A 22,236-nucleotide genomic window follows, 5' to 3' on the forward strand; every position below is an offset into this window, starting at 1 on the left:
TCTACATAACATAGACACGAGTACTTAGATATAATAATAATAATATAAAATGGGCATTGATACTTGTTGAAAATATCATACTCAAACATTTTAATCATATAATCCGATTATTATTGAACTTTTGAATGCTATTTAGCATTCAAAGCCGAAATGTAATTACTACAATGAGAGTATGAAGGGTCATAGGTTCGTCGTTGAGCTCAGCGGCTATAAAACACAATAATTTGTCCACGCCCCTGTTTCTGTTCTGTATACAATGCCAGTTGTTATTAAACAAATGTATGTACAGTCCCCAGATAAGACTAGTAAAGCTTGTATTTATATATTATGTGTCTGTAATAACTTTGATAAATATGATAAATGGATAAATCCCATGGGCAATCATAACGTAGTATACAAATACAAATTTATTCTTTTGTACAATTTGTTCTAGAAGTACCGTTGGCTTAAATTAGTATTGACAAATCTCCACCTAGTTACCTAATAACAACTGCGCGTCAAGTTTAAAATATGTATATTTTTAAAATATTTATTTAATATGGGAAAACTGGTGACAGTTATTGTAAACTATACATATATACCTAAATATTAATTAAGTAAAAACAAGTTTAATAATAATTAGAGAGTAAAAAAGAAGTATTAAAATGCTGGTAGGTATACATTTCAATGCACAAGTACACTGCGTGTAGTAAAATAAAAATACTAATGTGAAAATCACTCTTATTATTTGCTTAAAAAGTGTTTATTGATATAATATCAAAACACACCGTCAGACTATTTAAGTTTGAAGACAACTTATTTTTTTTTATGGCAAGTGTTTTAGAATTTGTTAAAGTTTGGTTCTTTAGTCTTCTATACAACGCAATAAATAGGCGAGCATACTCATACGGCCTTTATCTTACTTATGGTAAGGGAGAATTTTACTATTGTTCTTTTTACCTTGTCGTCCAGCTCGTCCGAAGAATTTTCGCCCGAGTTCGCTTCGACCGTCGCGTTTTGGTCTGTTCTTTCCGTGTTCAAAGTCCACCATCCTTTTGCTATAGTCTCCTTGATGTTCCCCCGCCAACCTGTAAAATGCCAAAATAAAATAAACATATTTTATGTTAATACTTCAAGTTAAATGACAGTGAAGACATAAACGAAAATCGATAGATTTACCGTACCAGCGTAATAATCAAATAATTGATCGTAGCAAGAACGTAGAAAGTGCAAAGTTTGCAAAATAATTTCATCATTTATTTCTAACGGAGAAGTGATGCTCCTCTTTAGGACGAAAACCTTACCCGACACCCACGCGCATATAACAATTAATTGGTCGTAATTGACACTCGATCTTATTATACAACACGGCAGAAACATTTTAACCACGCCGCTTCGTTATGCGTCCCTTCACCGCGATATCCCAATAAACGTGGTTTTAGGTAATCAAGTTAAGGTAATGTATTTTGCGTTATATTATATAGGTATTAGGTAGGCATTGTGATACTATTTAAAGCTAACCGTTCACTGTTTGCGTATACGAATTTAGTAAATATCCTCGCCCCAATTAAATAGAACGGTTTATGCGATATTGCAAATAGTTTGTATTGCACATAAATCATAATGTATTTCATTTTTTCGTAATAATTATTGGAACATTGAATATTGGACATTAGATAAAAGAAAAATGAAAGTGTCTGTAATAAGAATGATTTAAGATGGCGCGAGTAGTAACTAGATTAGATAGAATTAGAAATGAGTACATACGTGTTATTTTTGAAGATAAGCATACACTAAAAGAAATGCGTGTAAATAGATGAGTTCATTTGAGCGTGTTGCGAAACGATGTAAGGTTTAAGATTTAGAGTAGAGAACATTAGTGGAAAAGGTGGATCGAAGATAAAATGAGGTTTGAAAAAAACTAAAAAAGAATGATATTTGTAGTATACTAAAATGGACAAAAGAGATTAGAGTAGAGGGGATTATAGTTAGAGGTGGACCAAATAAGATGTATATGGGTGTAATAATATATAGACAGATCGTTTACATATTTTGAAAGGAGTCAAATTCGGTTGCTAGTTCATTTTATATGGCGATTCAAACATTTAGTTTAGTTATGAAAAGTATTATTCCTATTAATGATTTTTATACAAATATGCTTAAAAGAACTCATATTATTGTACATTGGTAAAGTAGTTTTGACTAAACGCTTTATTGTACACAGTCCCATTTAAAATTTAGTCATTTTATTTATGAACAAGATCAAATTAATTTAATTAATAATTAACTCGTATTGTTAGTTGGAGAATACATTTTAAAAAGTGGTATTCACAAATTTAAATAAGTAGGTATAGGTAAGTAATACCAAATAAGAATAAAACAATTTTTTAAAATTTTTTTTCAAGTCAAAATTGTGTGTAAAAAAATCACTTTTTGGACTAATCCCCTTTCATAAATTATCGGATCGCTTATAATATCATTATTTGATAGAGTACCATGAACGAATAAAAAATATAGCAGAGAGACACATAAAATATTATATCGCGATAACGTTGTGTATTATACATTTTTATTGTCAAGATAAATCTCGGTATATGGGCTCAATTACATCTGTATTTCGCCGGCGCGTTGTGTCTTCTGGCGAAATGCATTAAGACAAAGGATGTTTTTATTGTAACGACGGTGGTCGTCCCGCCCGTCTTCAAACAAATCCGCATAAAATCACCCGGAGCGATAAAAACCGGAAGGCCCGTTACGGTTTCTATTTCCGGTTAATGGGCCATTTGCTTACCGACCAACGCCAGCATCGCGCGGCTGTATATACATGTACGTCGAGTAAGGGAGCAACGCGCTTCTCGTGTCTCTCTTCTCCTGGGCGGTCTGTTCGCTCTTTACTACCACCGGTGGGAATCAGGTGGTATATTTTTTTTTTCTGAAATAAAAACGTCTTACTTCCGGCCGCACATCAATCACTCCGCCGCGGCCGGTCGGAGGTCACGAATACGTGTGCGGCGGTGCCGGTGGCGATTTGTCCCCTCCGGCGCAAAGTAACCGGCTGATTAGTTCTCTCTGACTCAGACCCATCCCTCTTCGTCGTCAACACCGACCTGCTAGTCTTACACACACACACACACATATCGGCATAGGGCGTTGTCGTAGTCGTGTAGCCCATTTGCTGTGCCATTTCCCCGGACGCACACACTCGCCCTTCGTTTTTCTAAATTACTTTCGACACGTTTTTTTCTTTTACTTCTTTTACCCCGTCTCTTAACTCCGTTGCACATACCCCCACCGCTCTTTTCCTCTCCGCTCTGTACGCCAAACGTAATTTGGCGCAAGCCCAAGCAAAAAAAGAAAAACCCTGTACAAAGCTCTCTGCGAGTATATTCTTATAACGAGAGATCAACTAGGTTCGGCTGTTTTCTAACCTAAATAACGAATCGTGTTTCATAAACTTATTGTTGGTAGACCATGGCTGTAAGTTATTCGGGAGTATTGACAATACGCATAACATTATTATGAATATTATATGATATGATGACGATCATTCCTAATCAATAGTCTTTCTTAATAATTCATCGTCGTTATTACCAATGAGCAAATCAACAACATAATGAAAATGTTTTTATGTTAAGAATAGCTATACATTATAGCAACCTGGACATCTAATACTTCGCGACAGTGGTTTTTCTTCTTTTTTTGGTTTTTCCTTGAGTAATAAAAAAAAAAATAGTTTGACTACAGAATTTTGAGATCATTTTATATATTATAGATCTCTTCCGTCTAATTTCCAGGCCCTTAAGTACCCCAACTACGCTTGAAAAAGTGGTATAACACCGCATCGAAGCTAAAATAACGTCAGACTCTGTCTTTTTCAGGAAACCGTAATGTTTGTTGTTCAAATGTTTTAAGATGGAAAACAAACAAACGCGAACGAGGTTGAAGGGAAGTGGAACTGACGTTATATATACGATAAGTTACCCCTGCGGCTCCCTCGGGATTTGCGTACACACCGGCGGGACGAAGGACAAGGTACTTCGCTACGGCTGTAAAAACGCTTTTGCCCCTCTAACCCTGGGGGATCGGTGTTGGGGATATGGAACTTTCGTAAAATTATACCATAATAACGGATCCGCATGGTGGCAATGATTCGTTGGGGATTAGGACTTTTAGCGGGAGAAAAACGACCAAAACAAAAAAAAATCCAAAATGGACATTAGGCTTTTAAATGGCACGTTATTTCACATCATAAAATATTGTGTCCCTTTTAGTATTGTGCTTCGAAAATGGACTGTATGGGTTACATAGAGTAATAATAGTTCTGAAACAATAACCATTAACCTGTTTTATATATCTACTAGGTATGCACCTCGGTTTTAGGTTTATATGGCTTATGAAGCCCTCAGAGATAAGTTTGATATTAAGATGTACTGTGACCCGTGGAATATACATCAATTAAATACAAGCATACATTAATGTAATATAATATTAAGATGGAAATCGTTTGAAATCGCAAATATTTTTAGATTTTTAGTGTAACCCAAAAGACTGTCGCAATACCCAATTGTTTTTTTATTGAAATGGGCGTTTTTTAATTTTAATCCCGACATTTAAACTAAACATAAGATGCAGACAAATAAACATAATTTTTTAATAAATGGGTTTCAAATCAACATTTTTTTTAAAAGTCAAAATAGTATTAGGATACGTTCATATTTAAAATATGTAAGATTCGAATAACTACAAAGTTATATATTGCATTAAAATACTCGTATCATCATTAATTTATTATAACATTTGTTATAAAATCAAACCAAAGAAAACTGAAATAGGGGAGATTGTACATTATTCTTACCATTTTGTTCAATAAGTGTAAAAGAATAAGTACACATTGTTGAACACGAATAAGATGTACCCTGATACCCTACGAATTCATAAAAACCTATGACAGATATGTGATTGCATTCTTTATGTTATCCTTTCGGCTTTGTGTCCTTCGCGTTGACCCGTGCTATTATTTTTCGAAAACCCTAGTAATACTCAAAGTAGTAGATTGCAAAAATGAGAGAAACGGTTCTATTTAACTGCTGTTCGTACCGCTCAACATCCACCGTGGCATTAGGTACTGTACTATTATATTAGATACACAGAAGCTATGGTATCTGTCACAAACCTTATTGAACAAATAAGTAGCCTGGAAAGGTTTCTTTTAATATGATTATTTCATTGTTCAAGCTCTTTTTGTGCCCAAGAATTGGTGACGCAAGTATGTGGTGCAGAGCTCACTGGTAGACTGGTGTCCGTGCTGCCACAGAGTAAATCCCCTGTTAATCCAAAACGCGTGCTGCAAAGCTAACCGTGGTGGCCCACCGTCCCGTTCTTGCACATACAACATCGCACTAGGATTACCATGAGGGGCAGAGAAAGGGGAACGGGCTCTACCACGCTATTCATCAACCCCCCGCCAAGTGTTCCATCCCGTGTCACCGCCTGGATCAACGCTTTCCACGACCCCCGCCGCACGGCACCATTTTATTAATCTAAATTCTGGCATTGATTTAGGTCCTTTATAATAGCGTGTGCAATATTATTGCGGTTGGTCTGTTTATATATGGCGTACAACTTGTATTACAGGGTAACACGGATAATGTCGTTTTCCAAACTTGTCTTGAAATAGATCATAGATAATAGTATAACTAATGTATTAAATAATGAGTGGTTAGTATAGATGTTTTTGGTTACAATTTTAAATTCGTTAAAGGGCGCTACACGTCCACTTATTAAGGAGTAAATTCTAAAAGATTTTTTTTTTATAAAATCTTTATTTTAAACTTAAAATGTAGTATACGTGTCATATCGCAAAAAGTGTTCACTTTAAATACTGAAATTTTGCAAACAAATTTGAAATTTAAATAAAAATGTTCTAACTATCCTCTTTTTTCTCTTCAAAGTTCAAAATCCAATAAAGGTCTTCATAGAAACTTTTTGTTTTTACATTTACCTTATAAACCCATAAGCCCAAATCAAGGGGAGTGAGAATTTCCATGAAAAATGCGATTAACTAGGTTGTTTTGGGAATGAAAAATTGAATATTAATGAAACGGATCGTTTGTCTGATAACGCTTATTTTAATGTACATTTAGGATAAAATTACTTACGTGACGTGACTTATGATTAATTGTATTTTTTACCGTAAACTCACCGTATGCCAACGTTTTTGTTGATAATAATAAACTACTTCCCAGACAAAGTCAACGCTATGGTTGCTTTTGGGGGAAATGTAAAGGTTGCCCACTACTATATGCAAACAACTATTTCTCAAGCCATCTTAAACTAATTGCCAAATTCTAAACTTAACAGGGGAGTGAGGTATCAATATAGTGAGGGACAAACCTAAAATTTGACTTTCGTAGTTTACTGTTGACTGAATGGTATTTTTCTAAAAATCATCCTTAAGTAGATAATGCTGTCATACCATTTCAATGTCGATTTTTCAAACGACCTATCACTATGACAGGAATGACTTTAAAAGGTCAGCCATAACCTTGGAAAAAGCAAAGGGTGTAAAGAAATGGCTATTAAATAATTTTTTAGTTATGTTATGGTAATATATCAATGATTGTGATTGACACATTTTGTTGATCCGAATACCTTAAATGGACAATTTTTATGAGATGACAAAAATAATGATAATGACTCATAATTTATCACGGACAAGAATGTACCACTATTGGTGAAATGACCCATGTACTTTGACAGTAATGAGGATTTTTTTATTGATTGTCATTTCTATAGACAAAAATTAAAACTTTTTTCTTTCAAAATAGTCTCGTGTGAATTAAAACCAAAGCAACTTGGCATTGTAAAATCATCAAATTTTCACAGTAAACAGTAAAACTATGTGTGCTTAAGTGTTTTTAAATTTTCGACGACTCACTAAAAATAATAATTTATCAAAAAAATACTAAAAACCTAAACTTTAAAAATCATAGATATCTCGAATATTCTAGTATTTCTAGAACTATTTAGAATATTCGATCTATCAAAAATTGTTACGCGGTAAATTTAATACTACCATACTCTACACTCTACAGTATTCATTCGTGCAAACCCTGTTTTTTAACTACAAATTAAAAGGGTCCTTATAATGAATATCATATATTTGTCAATATATTACATTTAAGTGTTAACACGAACATTTTAAATAAATTTAAGTAACTCGGATTTTTACTTTAGTTTTTGCATTCTTAAATTCATTATCATCGTGTAGCTTTAGTCTTAACAGGCCTTAAAGGCTCAACATAAGATACGCTTACATAAGATAGTCTCTAACATAAAACATTACCATTGTTAATTAAAAAGCCAATACTTCTTTAAAAACTGGTTATTCGAGTTAAAATGTTTGTAAAATATTATTTGAAAAATGCAGTATTTTTGAAGTCACTAATTCTTATTTTTTTGTAAATAATGATTATTTTTTATATAAATTATTAAATTATTTGGAAACTGACGAAATCAACCTGTTTTTCTCGGTATCTTCTGTAGTTAGCAAACTATGATAATGCGGTTACACTTTTTATGTATAATATTATAATCTAAAAAAACTAAAAAATTCAGTTACTAACAATAAATTGGCAAAGCTCTACAATGTTTTTTTCTTAGTATTTTGCGAAGGTGCTCCCCATTCTGGTTGTAAAGGGTATGTTGGTACATATTACTGTGATACTAATTTTTATTATTATTAGTGGAACACTCAGTCTTCGTGCTCAGCAAAAAAGTATTTCCTGTGAATACGTTTAAGCCACTTCAGCTGCAAAATTTCAATTAAAAGAATCGTCGTACTTACAGTGCCCACTTCAATGACAATAATAACAATTTATCAACAGAAAGGCACGTGAGTATGAAGGGGTCGTAGGGCTACGTATTGAAAAAAAAAATCTATACTGTTATTGAAAGTCGGCTGACTCTCTCCTCGTTATCCTTAGGTACCCTTGTACAAAGGTCGAGCTATAAGTGTTTGACGGTGACGTTGGTCCTATGCGAAATGCTTCTTTGACGTCGATGATGGGCGAGGGGAGACTATCAGATGATTAAATCCTATAGACTTTTGAACTGACATACAATATAGTTTAGTGTTCGTTGAATTTTTACATCTTTTTCTTTACTAAACATCAGCCGTCGCGACGGCTGCACTCTTAAAAGAAAAACGAAACCTCTTCAGTTTTGAGTTTTGGTTCCGGTTTACATGCCCTCATACCCGGGTCAAATTGCTCAAAGTAATGACTCCCTTTGCATGTGTATCCACGTGTCTGTAACCCTTTCACAATAACATACTATCCACGTTTGATCTACTTAATCAAATAACTAGTTTCCAGTTTGTTTGAACTACTTCCGATTATTGGGTATTAGGCGGTACACCAAACTTAATCACTGTTTTCACTTAATGACTAATTTTCGAATTGGACGAAAAATAATACTTGTCCGATTGAATGAATTTAAAACACTTAAAAGTATAGGTATTTGTATAGGTATCAGTAGAGACATTCCGAGAAGTTGCAAAACAACGAAGAAAGGAATCCTAGATGAATATCTATTGAAACTTCAGGACATTTGTTATTTTTTTCGCTTTTATAATAAGATATGTTTTTTAGACCTAAATAATTTACAGCGCATAATAATATGTTAGTCGAAGGGAGTGGACCGTTCCACCATGCACATTGGAGAACGTACTTTTGGATTGCTTCAAGAAGTAAAAGCATTCAACGTGTGAGAGCGAATATATAAAACGTAGCAGCCAGTTGTATAATGTTACCCGAGAACCGATCGAATACGTTAAAATATTCAAAAGAACTGATGGAAACGCCGTTAAGCTTTTCCTTGGGGACTTTTGTTGTGCAAGGGACGTAAATATTTAATACGTCTGTCAGGGGTTTATAAAATAATATATACAGGATAACGCACACGCCAAAATGTAATAAAAACTTGTTTACTTCGTATTATGTCCGAAGCTGTACTGTTGAATAATCATTCACCTGCATATGCATCAGTTATATTGACATGACAAATAAAATTATGATTTGTCATGATTTGACAAATCATGATTTGTATATCTGTTATGCTGTTAGCCTATTAAGCTGTTTGTAATTAAAACTAATTAGGTACACCTAGTATGTTTACATTTTGTTAAAAATATTACCGTTCATTAGAATGTTATTTATTTATTCCTTTTTTTTTTTAAACTACACTTTATGGCAAGTACTTAAGTCTTTAGTTAATAAATCATGACAGTACTTATAATTATTTTTGGTGATACCCAAGTCAAATTGGTTGAAATTTAAACTTGTATACCACTTGTATTATTCATGTCCTATATAATGTAATTATGTTGATATTCACTATTATATTCATAAAAAAATACACATAGTTATATTAATAACTGTTATTTTTATTAAACGAAATGATTATAAATGTCAACAAGATTAAATAACAACTAAAGTAATTTTACTTGTACAAAGATAAAAGTGTATAGTAGTCTACATATAACTTGACCAGTTGCGAAATGTAAAATGTTCACTTTTTACCAAAATCGATAGCTTAACCAAGTTTTATTATTAACTGTTCTCCATATCTAATAAATACACTTATAATTTTAAAATGGCGAAGCAACATACATTATGAGTATATTTGTATACAAATAGACTAAAATAATAGTTATATTTGTTAATATTTTTACGAACAAATGATTACTTTATTTGTTTTTTACATATTTTAAAAATCGTGGTAATTTAGTCTTAACCAATTTTACAGCTAGTGGACTCAAAAAAGTTTAGTATTTTAAATTATGAAACCATAATAGTAATAAGAACAAAACAATTATTTGTATAATAATTATTTAAGATATTTTCCCTTATAATATTAGAGAAATGGGAAATATAGTAGCTCTACATTATAGATATAATATGATTAGTATTCGTGTATGCTTCAAGTAAATATAATATATCAATATACTATTAATTAATTGGCATGTATTTGTTTAACATCGAACATAATTAAAAAACAGTTAAAAAAACAATAATTATAAATATTTTAGTTTTAATAAATAAAAATAAATACAACTAAAAAACTTGGTAACGATGTTTTAAAGTTTGAATTTTAAACAAATGATATTTCGTTTGAATCAACCGAAAATGTATGGAAATTATATAAATTTCATAATAAATTATAGAGGTTGTTTTTGTAAAACAACTTACACAAAACATCAACAATATCTAATACAAGATTAAATAACTACAATTCTATGGGATTAACTAATAAGAACGATGTTTATAACTGAAAATAAAACGCTTAACTAAGTTATATAGATTAATCTTAAAGTAAAATAACACAGTTCAATTGATATTCAATGGGACCTCAACAATAAAATACGGTTTTTGTTGTCACCGACCATTCACGGCATACATTAATATTGTATTTACTACTATTAATCATTATTCTTAAAGCTATATTTACTTATCATACTACAGTCCTTAAGATAAATATAATTTCGTACAATGATATGTATCGAACTTTATTTCATGATATGTATATGATCTTGGTTGTTTACACGTTCAAGTGTAAATAATATAATAATTAACTTAATGTACTTGTATACAAAATAATGATAATAAAAAAAAAATGTTTATACATGTTAATAAATGAGTACTTCTAAATTAGAAGTTCTAATTTATGTACAACTTACAATTTATTGATATGTGTGCGATATGTTTTGGTGGGCGCCCAAGATAAAATATCTTATGGTCAAATATAATTTAACTAATAATAATTAAACTAATTACTTAATACTAGAGTTATACTGATATTTCATTTATAACTAAGGATATTCTTGCTATACGCACGAATAATAAATTTATATTTTAGTCTAATTTTTATTTGCTGTAAAACAAAGCTAACAAAGTAAGCTCAGTTTTTTTTTAAAAAGATATGTTTGAGTTACAATAAATAATTGAATGCTTTAAAGACTAATAGTTTGTCATTATCATTAGTCAATTGACTTCTTTCTTTCATCGATATATTTTAAGTTATAATTGAGCTCCTATTAACCAGAATTCAATGATAACTATTATTTTTTAAGTTTAATTAAATAATGATACCTACTAATTAGGTTATGACTGTTTCATTGTTCGTGTTTGTTTTATTTTTTTTAATTTCTTAATATCTTTTATCTTTAACATATCCAATGTCATGTGACTTACAGATAGACACAATATTTAACTGAGATCTAAGTATTAAAATGAAATGAATACAATTCGATCGTTACCTTAATTTGAATATTATTTTCCGAAATACTATGCTTGGTTCCAAATAGTAGCCTAAACGTAATAGTTTCATTTATTTAAAAGTTTAAAAGATACAATAATTATAATAATCATTGTTATTGAATTATCCATTAAAAATTGGAAACATAAATATTGTTTAATTTATAATAACAAAATATTGCTTAAAGATTACATTTAACTCGTTTTCGGGTAATGCATATTTTTGAATCCACGTTTTCTAAGTTTAAATAAATTATCTTACCGAATTAACAATTTCAACGAGGTTGTCTAAACGGATTTCTATCTTGCGTAGATTGTGATGGTCTCCTAAATGGATTGGTCTCTTGAGGTTGATGAAATGTAGCATTTTCGTTTTCGATTGCTACATGACCATCAATATCCGTTTCCCGTTGTCCACTCATCCTTGAATATTCGTTGTTAACCGATATCGGTTGTTCCTGCATGGCATATGTCTGATATTCTTTGTCAGGTGGATCAGCCATTAAAATGTTTGCTTCATTTTGGAATGGTTTAAAGTCATAAATATTTCTCAGTCTCATCAACGCAGGCGCGTATGCCAAATTTGAAACAGCTATGATGATGTTTAACCATGTGAAGCCAATCATTTCTACTACTTCACCGGCTACTATAGGCCCTATAGCGTAAGCTAACGAGTACGAAATGTCTGCTATTGCATATATACTACCGTAAACAGAAACATAGCGTACATCTACTATGTATCCAAGAGTAGGCAGTATGGCGGTATCTACTAAAGCTATCCCAAAACATATAACACATATTGGGATCATTAGAACTTTGTAGGAGCTTGAGAAAGGTATTATTAAACAACTTAAGCCTTCTAGGGATAAGCCAACAGCCACCATCAGCCATTGATAGTTGGGGTACAGTTTCGATAGTTTTACTGTCAGTATTACACCAAAAACATGCGGGAAAAACGCCGGTAGCCATATCATTCCCATCTTCCAGTTATCGTGAGTAATGTGATCTTCCATCCACAGGGATATAGTAGGTTCTAAAAACGCGAGTGCTACATTAGACATCATTAAAGCTCCCGAACACACTGCTATATAGGGGTCCATAAATAGTTTCCAAATCGGAATAGTCGGCACTTTTTTCAAATGTTTTTGCTCTTTTAATTGTTGTTTTATTGGTTTCATTACAAGAAGCAACATAAGACCATCGACTAAGCAGACAAACGCTAGAATAAGAAATGGTATTTCTTTGCCCGCAAATTGATATAAAGCACCTCCAAAAGGTGGGGCAACAAGACAGCCGAAACTGATGAACGCTAATGCAATACCCAAAGCTTGAGCTCTTTCGTTTTCTTCAGTGAATCTGTCTGCAATCATTGCTAAACCCGACGTGTCAGCAAATGCCGAGCCTACTCCTTGAAGACTTCTAGCGATAAAGAGAACAGAATAACTTCTTCCACATGCAAATATTGATGTGGACAGAAACATTATTGATAAACCAATCATCATCGGAATGTCATAGCCAATGCGATCAATAAGTGCACCAGAAAATGGATTCACCATAAGCTGCACAATAGCTTTTGATGCGAACAATACTCCAGTAGCAGAATCTTGTCCATGATGATCCATAGTCGGTACTGGATCTTCCGTGAAATTTACACCCACAGGCATATCTCCCCAGGCTCCCACATACCTTAGATAATCTGGTATAATAGGTACGATAACCATGTACAGCATGTTGTCCAGCAGTAGTGCTATAGACACGATTACTAGGATCAGTCTTCTTTGAATTACCGGTTCTTGGATCTTCTCCCATAGTATTTCTTTGAGTTCGTTTACTTCAAGATTGATTAAAGGTACTTTAAAAGTACCTATAGCTTCCCAGCCACGTATCAGGGGATTTCCTGTTGATTCCATGGTTGACTTTATAGTAAACTTACATTACACGGTCATCTCCCCCGATGCAACGACAGTAGAACTCACCATGATTGATCCCAGACCTTTAACAAAAAGATACAAAATAAACGTTAGAAAAACTTTGTAAAATATTATTTGGAAAAAAAACTAATGAGTGTATCTCATTGCAAAGGTGTGAAATCCATCATGGGAAGTTCGAAACACGCACATTCATATTATGGCTTGAAACCTTTGCTGTGAGAAAGACTTGAATACACATGTATAATACAACGGGTGGGGCAATGAAACGAGCGATTCACCAATGTATTTGTATACGAAAATCGCTCATTTCATTACCCCGCCCTTTATTTTATAAATATTATAAATGTTATGTTTGAAAGAAAATATAATATTAACGTTATCACATATATTACTATTATATTATTCAAAATATCATATAAAGAAAAGACGTTACTAAACTGTTACCTGTGTTAATCTACGGCATAAAAGGAATGATATAATTAATAAAGACGTTAGACCCCGAGGGTCCGAGTTTGTTTAAAGTAACAAAACTGTCATTGAAGGGTCTGTCATTTGCACGCTTAGCCTCCCGGCGATATAAAACTCTTTTACATTTCAAAAAATAAATTACGCGTCGCTTCAAAACGGAACAAATCGACCCAACGCTACATATTATTAAGTTACAGCGTGAACAATTTAATGATAATTCATGATTTAGTTGATACCTTTTTTTATTTTCAGATGTTTTTAAAGACAATTTTACTTATAATTTAGAAGAGTGTACATATTTGGCTTTCTTTTATCACTGACCATTATAAGCGTTGGCTGCATAAATGATTAGACTTTTACATCATACATTAAAATAATTTTATATTTGTAAAATTCCACAATTTTGGACGGCTTAGACGAACGATGAGCAGGAATTTAATGAGTAACAATTTCGAAGTTTATAACATTTTTGAAATAATGAATTATTATGAAATTTGGTTTTTTATTATTGATATTCAATAAGAATACTACAAAGTAACCTATAATAGTAAATAAATAGGTTATCCGTAATAATATTAGTTTAAAAATAAAGATAGTATAGTATTTTAATTAATATTATTAAAATAAATAACTTATTTTATCTTTTTCTGATTCTGATAATATGGTTATTGCTAAAAAAACAGATATATTTATATTTATTTGTATAAGCTATGTCAATATTATTATTTACATTTCATTATTTTTGCAAGCAATATATCCTGTGTTTATTCTGGTCCCCCACAAACATTCTACCCAAGTCTATAAAGACATCCGACCACCCTATGTCTCATTATTTTTAATGATGCAATTTGCTAATTAACCGGTCACAGTACACATTGATTGGGGAGCAACCCTCCTAGTATGGTTGGTTCATTTTATAGGGTTCGGGTGTCAATAATCCTGGTGTACAAACGCTCAATGTAGATTCATTTGACATTACAACAAATTCAAATGAGTTCAATGCTATGTTTTTTGCTATTAGAGAGGAGTTCAATGTCAATAACGGATGTAGCACTAGACAGTAGACTTTATCAAAAGTCACTTAAAACGTACTAATACTAGAATTGTTTTCTTGTTAATAGTGAACTTATCATTTCATATCTGCGATCTGTAAAATATGTATTGTATGTTCTAATATATAAAACGATTATGTATTTATGAATCAAAATAAGAGCTTCAATAAAAATCTACATTTATAATATAATATTGAAGCTAAAAATATTTATTAAAAATTGTTTGAGTGTTTATTTAAATTTTATAGTTTTCCTATTTAAGTGTGCAATTCATATTTTAAAAAATATATTTATTTAGTATCATTAAATAGGGGAAATTGATTAATATTTGAACCTATTATATTTACATTTTTTGATTGAAAAAAAAATGTGTGTATGGAAACTGTTCTGTATTGAGCTGAAAAATTGTATAGAACATTTATTTATATATATTATGTTTATATACGTATACAAAGTGAAATAAAGGGGTGGATTTTACGAAACGCATTGAACAAATATATTTTATGTCGTGCGTACAAATTCAATATAATTTATTCCTAAAATTATTTAAAAAACTAAATTAAGCTTTTCACTTCCTTTTTGAAATTGCTCTTGTGTTTTTATATGCAACCGGTATTACAATATACGTTGTACTCGATGTACGGAATAACGTAAGATATTTTAGTTTGAAACCTTACTTTTCCAAGTTTACTATTCCAAGTAAATTGTATTAAAATATATTGTACAATATTTCATCATCGTTTTATATAGTATTAATTTTAATCACAAACTTATTATATTAAAAAGTTTTTTACTTTATGAGCTTTATTTTATTTAACTTACCACCAGTCATTTAATTTAAAAAATGTACATTATTAAGAAAAATGTATTTAGTGTTAACAAACATGTTTCACTCAAACTTCAGAGATCAAGGAGATGCCTCAGTTTTAAATTATTGATATACAGCTTAAAATATTTGAAAAGAAAAATCGTTATCATCTTTTCATTTTTACAAAGTTAAATAGACTTTGTCAAAATTAAAATTTAATACCGTACTTCTACGGTATTAGTTGACAGTATATTTTAATATGCAGGAGTAAAATTTCCTTACCTACTGCTTTGTGATTAACGACCATACTAACTTTGGCATGTGTGTGATTTCAATGCTTTAGAAAATATTTTTGTTTTGAATTATAGTAGTTCGCATATAGTAGTTATATTTATTAGTTTTAATTGAAGAAAGTCAATATAAATCAATGTTTTTGATTTCGCATATTATACGGCGAATATTTTTATTTCATATTCAAGGAACAATTAGATGTATTTAAATATACGTTAGGAAATAGGGTGTATAGTGGAAGGAAGTTTATTTTGAAACAATCGGCCTAAGTTACCTCCAGGAACTTGAAGAAGAAGTAGAGTATATTGTATAATATGGCTGTGCTTGGTGCATAAGAATGCAATGAGCTGCTATTTGAAAGTATTTGTAACTTATGGAAGTGTACTTTAGTGTATTGCATCTACCGCTAGAAGATACAGTTACTAATTTATTATCCGTTTAGCATTCAGCTACGTTAAAGGATAACGGTGTAACGTTGCGACGACACTATATTATTATATGGGGCACCGCTTAGGTACTCAAGCAATAGTGTTCATGCACCGGCGCCGTATGGTTTGTTTGTACAATTAATGACGGCGTGGTGGCCTCGGAACAAACCGTACCTAATCAACCCCCTTTTTTCGTCATAGTAATAACAACAATATCACGAAAAGAGAACGGGATAGACGATGAGGGTTAGAGGTTTACAACCCTTGTCGCATGTCCAATTTCTTTGGAATATGCCGTGACCGTATACACTTAACTTCAACTCTATCTTTCCACATCATTATTTCCACCCCCCATTGACAAAAACGGTGCACACACATAAGAGTTTTACGACCCGTTTTATTATTCAAACTGAGGCGCAAAACTTATTTCATTCATTAGTAAAATATTAAAAAAACATTTGAGTGTAATGAAATATTTGTTTGTAAAGCATTAAATCGAACTTTTAATGAATTGTATTATACTCCGTTTTTAATCACTAAAACCTATGCTCGCTAGTGTTACATACAAGGGTATAAAACTAATTTATGATCTCAATTATTCAAACTTTCAGTGATATCGAATATTGTCTAGGTAATATGTTTGAAATTCATTATACGCTAATTTAAAGTTAGAGCCAGTGGAATCGAAATAGTTATATCTATAATGCCTTATCGTAGCATAAGTAAAAACGTGGTATTTACATTTAGGGCTAAAGAAGTTTCACTGTTAAGTATTTTACTGAACTAAGCACTGACATCAAACGTTTTATTTGACGAATATAGTAAATTGGAAAGCAAAATATCATGCACCTAATCCTTAAGCAGAGACATAAAGTCTCAGCTAAAACTGAACTTTTAAATCCAAGCTCACAGTTAGGTAATCGTCAATCGAAGCCTACATCTTACGGATAAGATGTAGGCTTTGTTCCGATAACGATTTATGTAGTTATTATAGACTACAGCTTAAATATCTAAACATTTTTATTTTTGTAAAGAATAAAATCTATACAAACCGTCATAATATACTAGTTTATTTTATGGTTTTTCTGTATTTTTCTCGTACTATTATTATTCATAACACTTAATGAATTATTTCTTGAACATTTTTTTTTACTGTAGTTTTGGGTGTGTATCTATATAATAGCTATACTCGTATAGTATAAAATTTATATATATATATATAATTTACGGTCGAGGGGAAATCTAACTTTTCGGTCGACATACGTGTTGAAGTAAAACGGGTAAAAACAAAAAAGCAAGAAACCACACAAAGAAATACAATGTCGGTAAGCCCTCGGATAAAAAAAATACATTCCGTGAATCTAAAAAAGAAAATTATCGTTAAACAGAACAAAGGGTGAGCAGCAAGAAACAGGAAGTAATTGAGTTTGCTGGCGTGAGAAGAGGCAGGGGAAAATACCCACGAGAAAAACCCTCAACGTCGAACAACTGCTATTTATTTCTAAAGCCGAATGCAAGCGCGGTCTTGACAGTGCTTTCCACCAGTGATCACTACGACACCCGCCTTATCCCGGGGATTGACCCTCATTTTTTATCGAATCAAAAATTAGGTTACTATCCCACGAATTGTAAAAAAAAATTGAAGAATGCGTCAACAGTCAATTGTATTGGTCGTAGACATTTTTAGATAAAACAGTAGTGATTTCCGATTCTAGTCAACCGGCAAATATCTTGTAAAAATATCTAACATAAAAAAATCACTTCAACTATTAAAAAAAAGAATGTTCATTACAAAAAATGTCTGTTACTATTGGATTAATCACGTATAATAACAATATAAACTCTTGTTATCGCAAAAAAAGATTATTGTTTTTTATACTGAACATAAAAAAAATGTTATTGGAGATAGTATAACGTAACTATTATGTTTTAGTAAAAAAATAAATACTAGCTTTTTAATGTTTATTTCAGAATAAAAATGAAATTTAAACACAGAAAGAATTTAATAAACTTGTAATATTGATAAAAATAGAATTCTATCAATTCAGAATGGTTGCCACTATATTTGAAAATATTTATCATTCTTGGGCATTATTATAAAAGTGAAGTACAAAGAGTTGAAAACCTCTGGAAGATTTATACAATTTGGAGTTATTAACTGTCTATTGTTTAATTTATATTATTTTATTTAAACGTTCTTCTTTTTTTTCTGAAAGTTTATATTTCAACAAAAAGTTTGTGAAAGAAATACAAGTCTTTAAAGTATTACTCGTAATACCGGTAGAAACTGTGTTATGTGCTTTTATTCATATGTCTTCTCTAATTCTATCTTAAGTTTAATTTAGTAATTATTTAATGGTAGAAATATGTGCAATATAACGAATAATTTGTAACGGTAACGAACAATACGAACAATGATACGTTCTTGTCGCTTGTTGATGTCTCCGAGTAGAAATAGAATTAAACGGAGTACTCGGAGAAAACGAATTACCCAAGTCCTTTCTTTCTACTTCTTAAAAACAAATGTTAATGTACTAAGGTATAATATACATTAGTAAGATATTCGTTTATATTATATTATAAATAGATAATCAGTATGTATGTTATTCACACCCACTCCTTGAATTACAAAAAAAAGAATGATTTCAAATGAATCATATTTTGTATCTAAATCTCTTATTATAACACACATGTTGTGTTATAATAAGTAATTAATGATCTATTACTAAGCAGTTAGGAATAATAAATACATCCAATTTATTGTATTTATACTTGACAATTGTCAAAGTAATAGTATGACAGAAAAAATCATTCGTTTTAAAGTTGATTTCTGAGGTATTGACCCACCTAGTACATTTATATGTAAACTATTAAAAACTATAGCTTAAGTATTCGAGTATAACATTATAGCACTCGTCGAAATGTTGAAGTATTACGCTGGCACCATAAGAGTTAATTATAGTATCTTTTTCTAGTCGCTACGAAGGCTAGGTGAACTTTTATATTATATAAAGCTGTGCAATTTGCACATACAACCACATTTCTTTTAAAACTGAGCTGGTAAAAACGTTTATTTAAGTCACACACTACAATCTTTCTCCTTCACCTCCATCCCAATTATTTGGAGTCGACCACGCTAAGCTTCCACTCCACAAAATTTACCCTATCACTTTCGCATACCAGCAGTCCACATGACCTCATATCATTCTCAATAGCATTCAACTACCTTTTAAAAAAAAAGGAAGAGGAAGAACGACTTCTCTTCTGATATCCATCTCGGCCACTGTTCACAATAAAATACAGATGGTTTATTACCTACAACGGTTAAGAGGAAGACCACCACCCACCAAAAAATCTATGAGACCACGGCCTTTACTCTTTACCACTGATCGCGACTGATGATATAAGACGAGTGAAGTTTAGTAAATGGTACTTTCATCCCTCGACCAAGTGGAATTATAGTAATTCCACTTCTTAGATTACCTTCTTATACTAGTATATTGTACCTATTAGATCTATGTTCATATGGTCTTATGTCTAAATCCGTTAACGTATATAAGATTACATGTAGGTTATTGGGCTTACCGAGTACTGAACTAGCAGCCGGGCCCGCTGACGTTTGCCAAAAGCCCCTGATGGTGGTGGCTATTTTTGACGGGGACGACGTGACCGAAGCTATGGCCTCGTGCAGCCTTCCCACGCCGCCGCCGATACCGCGGTCTTGTTCAGCAGCCGGTCCGACCTGGTCGGCCGTCGCGCAAGACGCGTTCGTATCCACCTTGACCGGGCACAGACTTGACCGGGCAATTCCGGTTTCCCGCACCGGCCGTCGTTCAACGAGAGCACCTCGTGACGTACGTGGTCGAGTGGCCCCTTTTGCTGTGATCGTTGACTTGCTATGACTCGGTCCGGTGTGCAAACGCTATGGTATGGTTTGTTGATATTGTCACCGGGGATCGTCGCCGGTTCGGCAGATTCGTCGATTTCGGCTTGACGATGACAAAAATAATAAATAAAATATTAATTCCAATGCGGCGTGGGAAAGGTTTTTTTATGCGGAGTGGCGGGGGAGACGACTAATGATGACGGTTTGCTGGTGATGTCGACCGCGGCGATCGAGCTCGGGCGCGTGACGGACGCTCAGTGCGGCCGATCGGTCCCTTTGGACGCCGGCGGCGCCGAATCCGCTCGTAGGCGTGGCCCGACGTCCAGCGCTCCGCCCGACGCCGGGGGACGCCGCCTCGAATCGTAGGTCGCCCAGGACCGAAAGCCGCAGCGTACCTTCGCGCGTCGCCGCGATATCTGGGTCGCCTTGGCCGCTACCACTGCCGACGGACTTCTTTTTTTTTTATTATTCCAAGGCACCTCCTCCGCCCACGCTCGCATTCCAATCCCCGCATGTAAATTAGGTACCGAATAACGCAGCAGCTATTTACGAAACACACGGACGAGAGAGGACAACAAAAAAAATGCAAATTTACGTTTTTTGTAGGCGTCAACAAAATAATAATTATAGCAGCCCTAACGTGTAAAAAAAACACACACACAACGAAAAGCAAAATTAGGCACTCGCATCAATATTTTTGTGTATTTAGAAATCGTTACAGGACGCCCGGCACTCATCGTAGTGACACAATTTCGCACCGTGAAAATAAATTTAACAAACCTATAATGCAGACTTTTACTAGACTGCGGATGGAGGAAAATGATGTTTTTCGGTCATAGGGACAGCAAATTTTTCGGCAAAGTCCCACAGTTTCAAAACACTATAGTCATGTGTTTTTTAGGGTTGCATTATGCATATTGTATTTATATTACAAGATCTTACAATTTTTACTGTTGTATTCTATAGATAATGACTTATTATCGGGAAAAACTCGAAAGGTTTATATGTTCAATTTAGACACAGTCGAATCGTTGCTATTTTAACGGGTTATGCAAGTAATTATAGTACTTACACTACTCGGAATTAGTTTCAATGATACTCCATGTTATTAAACAAATGTAGGTACTTACAAAAATTCCAGTTCTTGGCAGATACTAAAATAATAAAACTGCATCTTTAAACGTTGAAGAATAGTCTGCCATTGTTCTTAGACGAATCTAAGCAGTGCGACAGTGTTTAAAGTAATTGGACATTTTAATTGACTATTTCGGCGAATGAATACTCACAATATTAGAAATGTTGACAAGTATAGTTTCATCTATACAAAAAGCACACGGGAAATAGTTGGTTCAACTTAAAATTATGGTTAATTATAAACACAATAAATTTCACAATACATTTCTTATTGGAATACCTAAATAAATAGTCGGCCCAACCTGTCATTTAGTTGGCCGAACTAAATGTATAATTGCTTTAACTAATAATTTAGTCATTCCAACTAAAAATGTATGGCGTCCCTATATTAACCATAATTTTAGTTGGACTGTGCTGTAATTGTAGTTGCAATTGTGTATTTTTTCTGTGTATAGTGGGGTTGGGGCATAACAGTTAAAGAGCACAGTAGGGACGCAAAGGTCATAGGTTTACAGGAATTATAACTGAAATAAATATATATTCTAATTACCTGTCGAAATACCATTTACCAAATACAGGTCCTGGAAAAAACAAATGCTAGACAACATATTTCAAAAGACATGCTTATGTTCATAAGTTGCAATCGAATGTCAACGATAGTTTAAGATCACTTAAGTTAATTATTTATTGTTTTCATAAAACGTAGGAAACTGAATTGTACGAGATGCTGTGTACCTATTATATACACTTAAAACATATTTAAATTACAGATATTCAAATATTTTTAATTAACTTTTTTCCCGTAGCTCATTAAAAAAAACATTATTTTTAAAGTGTTCTTCAAATAATAACTATAAAAAGTACTTAGCGAATTTTAACTGCTAATCATTTACTTCTTGACTCATAAATTAATAGAACAATAGTATGTTATTTAATTTAATTTA

General features: G+C 32.5%; 1 protein-coding gene across 1 annotated transcript; it reads right to left on the reverse strand.

Annotated features, from left to right (window-relative positions):
* Nucleotides 1-9,403: 9,403 nt before the first annotated feature.
* Nucleotides 9,404-19,981, reverse strand: LOC126835436 (vesicular acetylcholine transporter). Its single transcript, XM_050568018.1, has 2 exons — nt 19,858-19,981; nt 9,404-13,287 (listed from the first exon to the last, which is right to left on the reverse strand). Exon 2 carries the CDS (start codon nt 13,202-13,204, stop codon nt 11,570-11,572), a length of 1,635 nt encoding a protein of 544 aa, XP_050423975.1. The 5' UTR covers nt 13,205-13,287; nt 19,858-19,981; the 3' UTR covers nt 9,404-11,569.
* Nucleotides 19,982-22,236: the final 2,255 nt, after the last annotated feature.

The sequence above is a fragment of the Adelges cooleyi genome, unplaced genomic scaffold (assembly GCF_023614345.1).
Source record: "Adelges cooleyi isolate 19-005CV unplaced genomic scaffold, UGA_ACOO_1.1 ACOO_flye_CR_arks_rails_tigmint_CR_PRNA_23, whole genome shotgun sequence".
In the NCBI taxonomy this organism is placed as follows: Eukaryota; Metazoa; Arthropoda; class Insecta; order Hemiptera; family Adelgidae; genus Adelges; species Adelges cooleyi.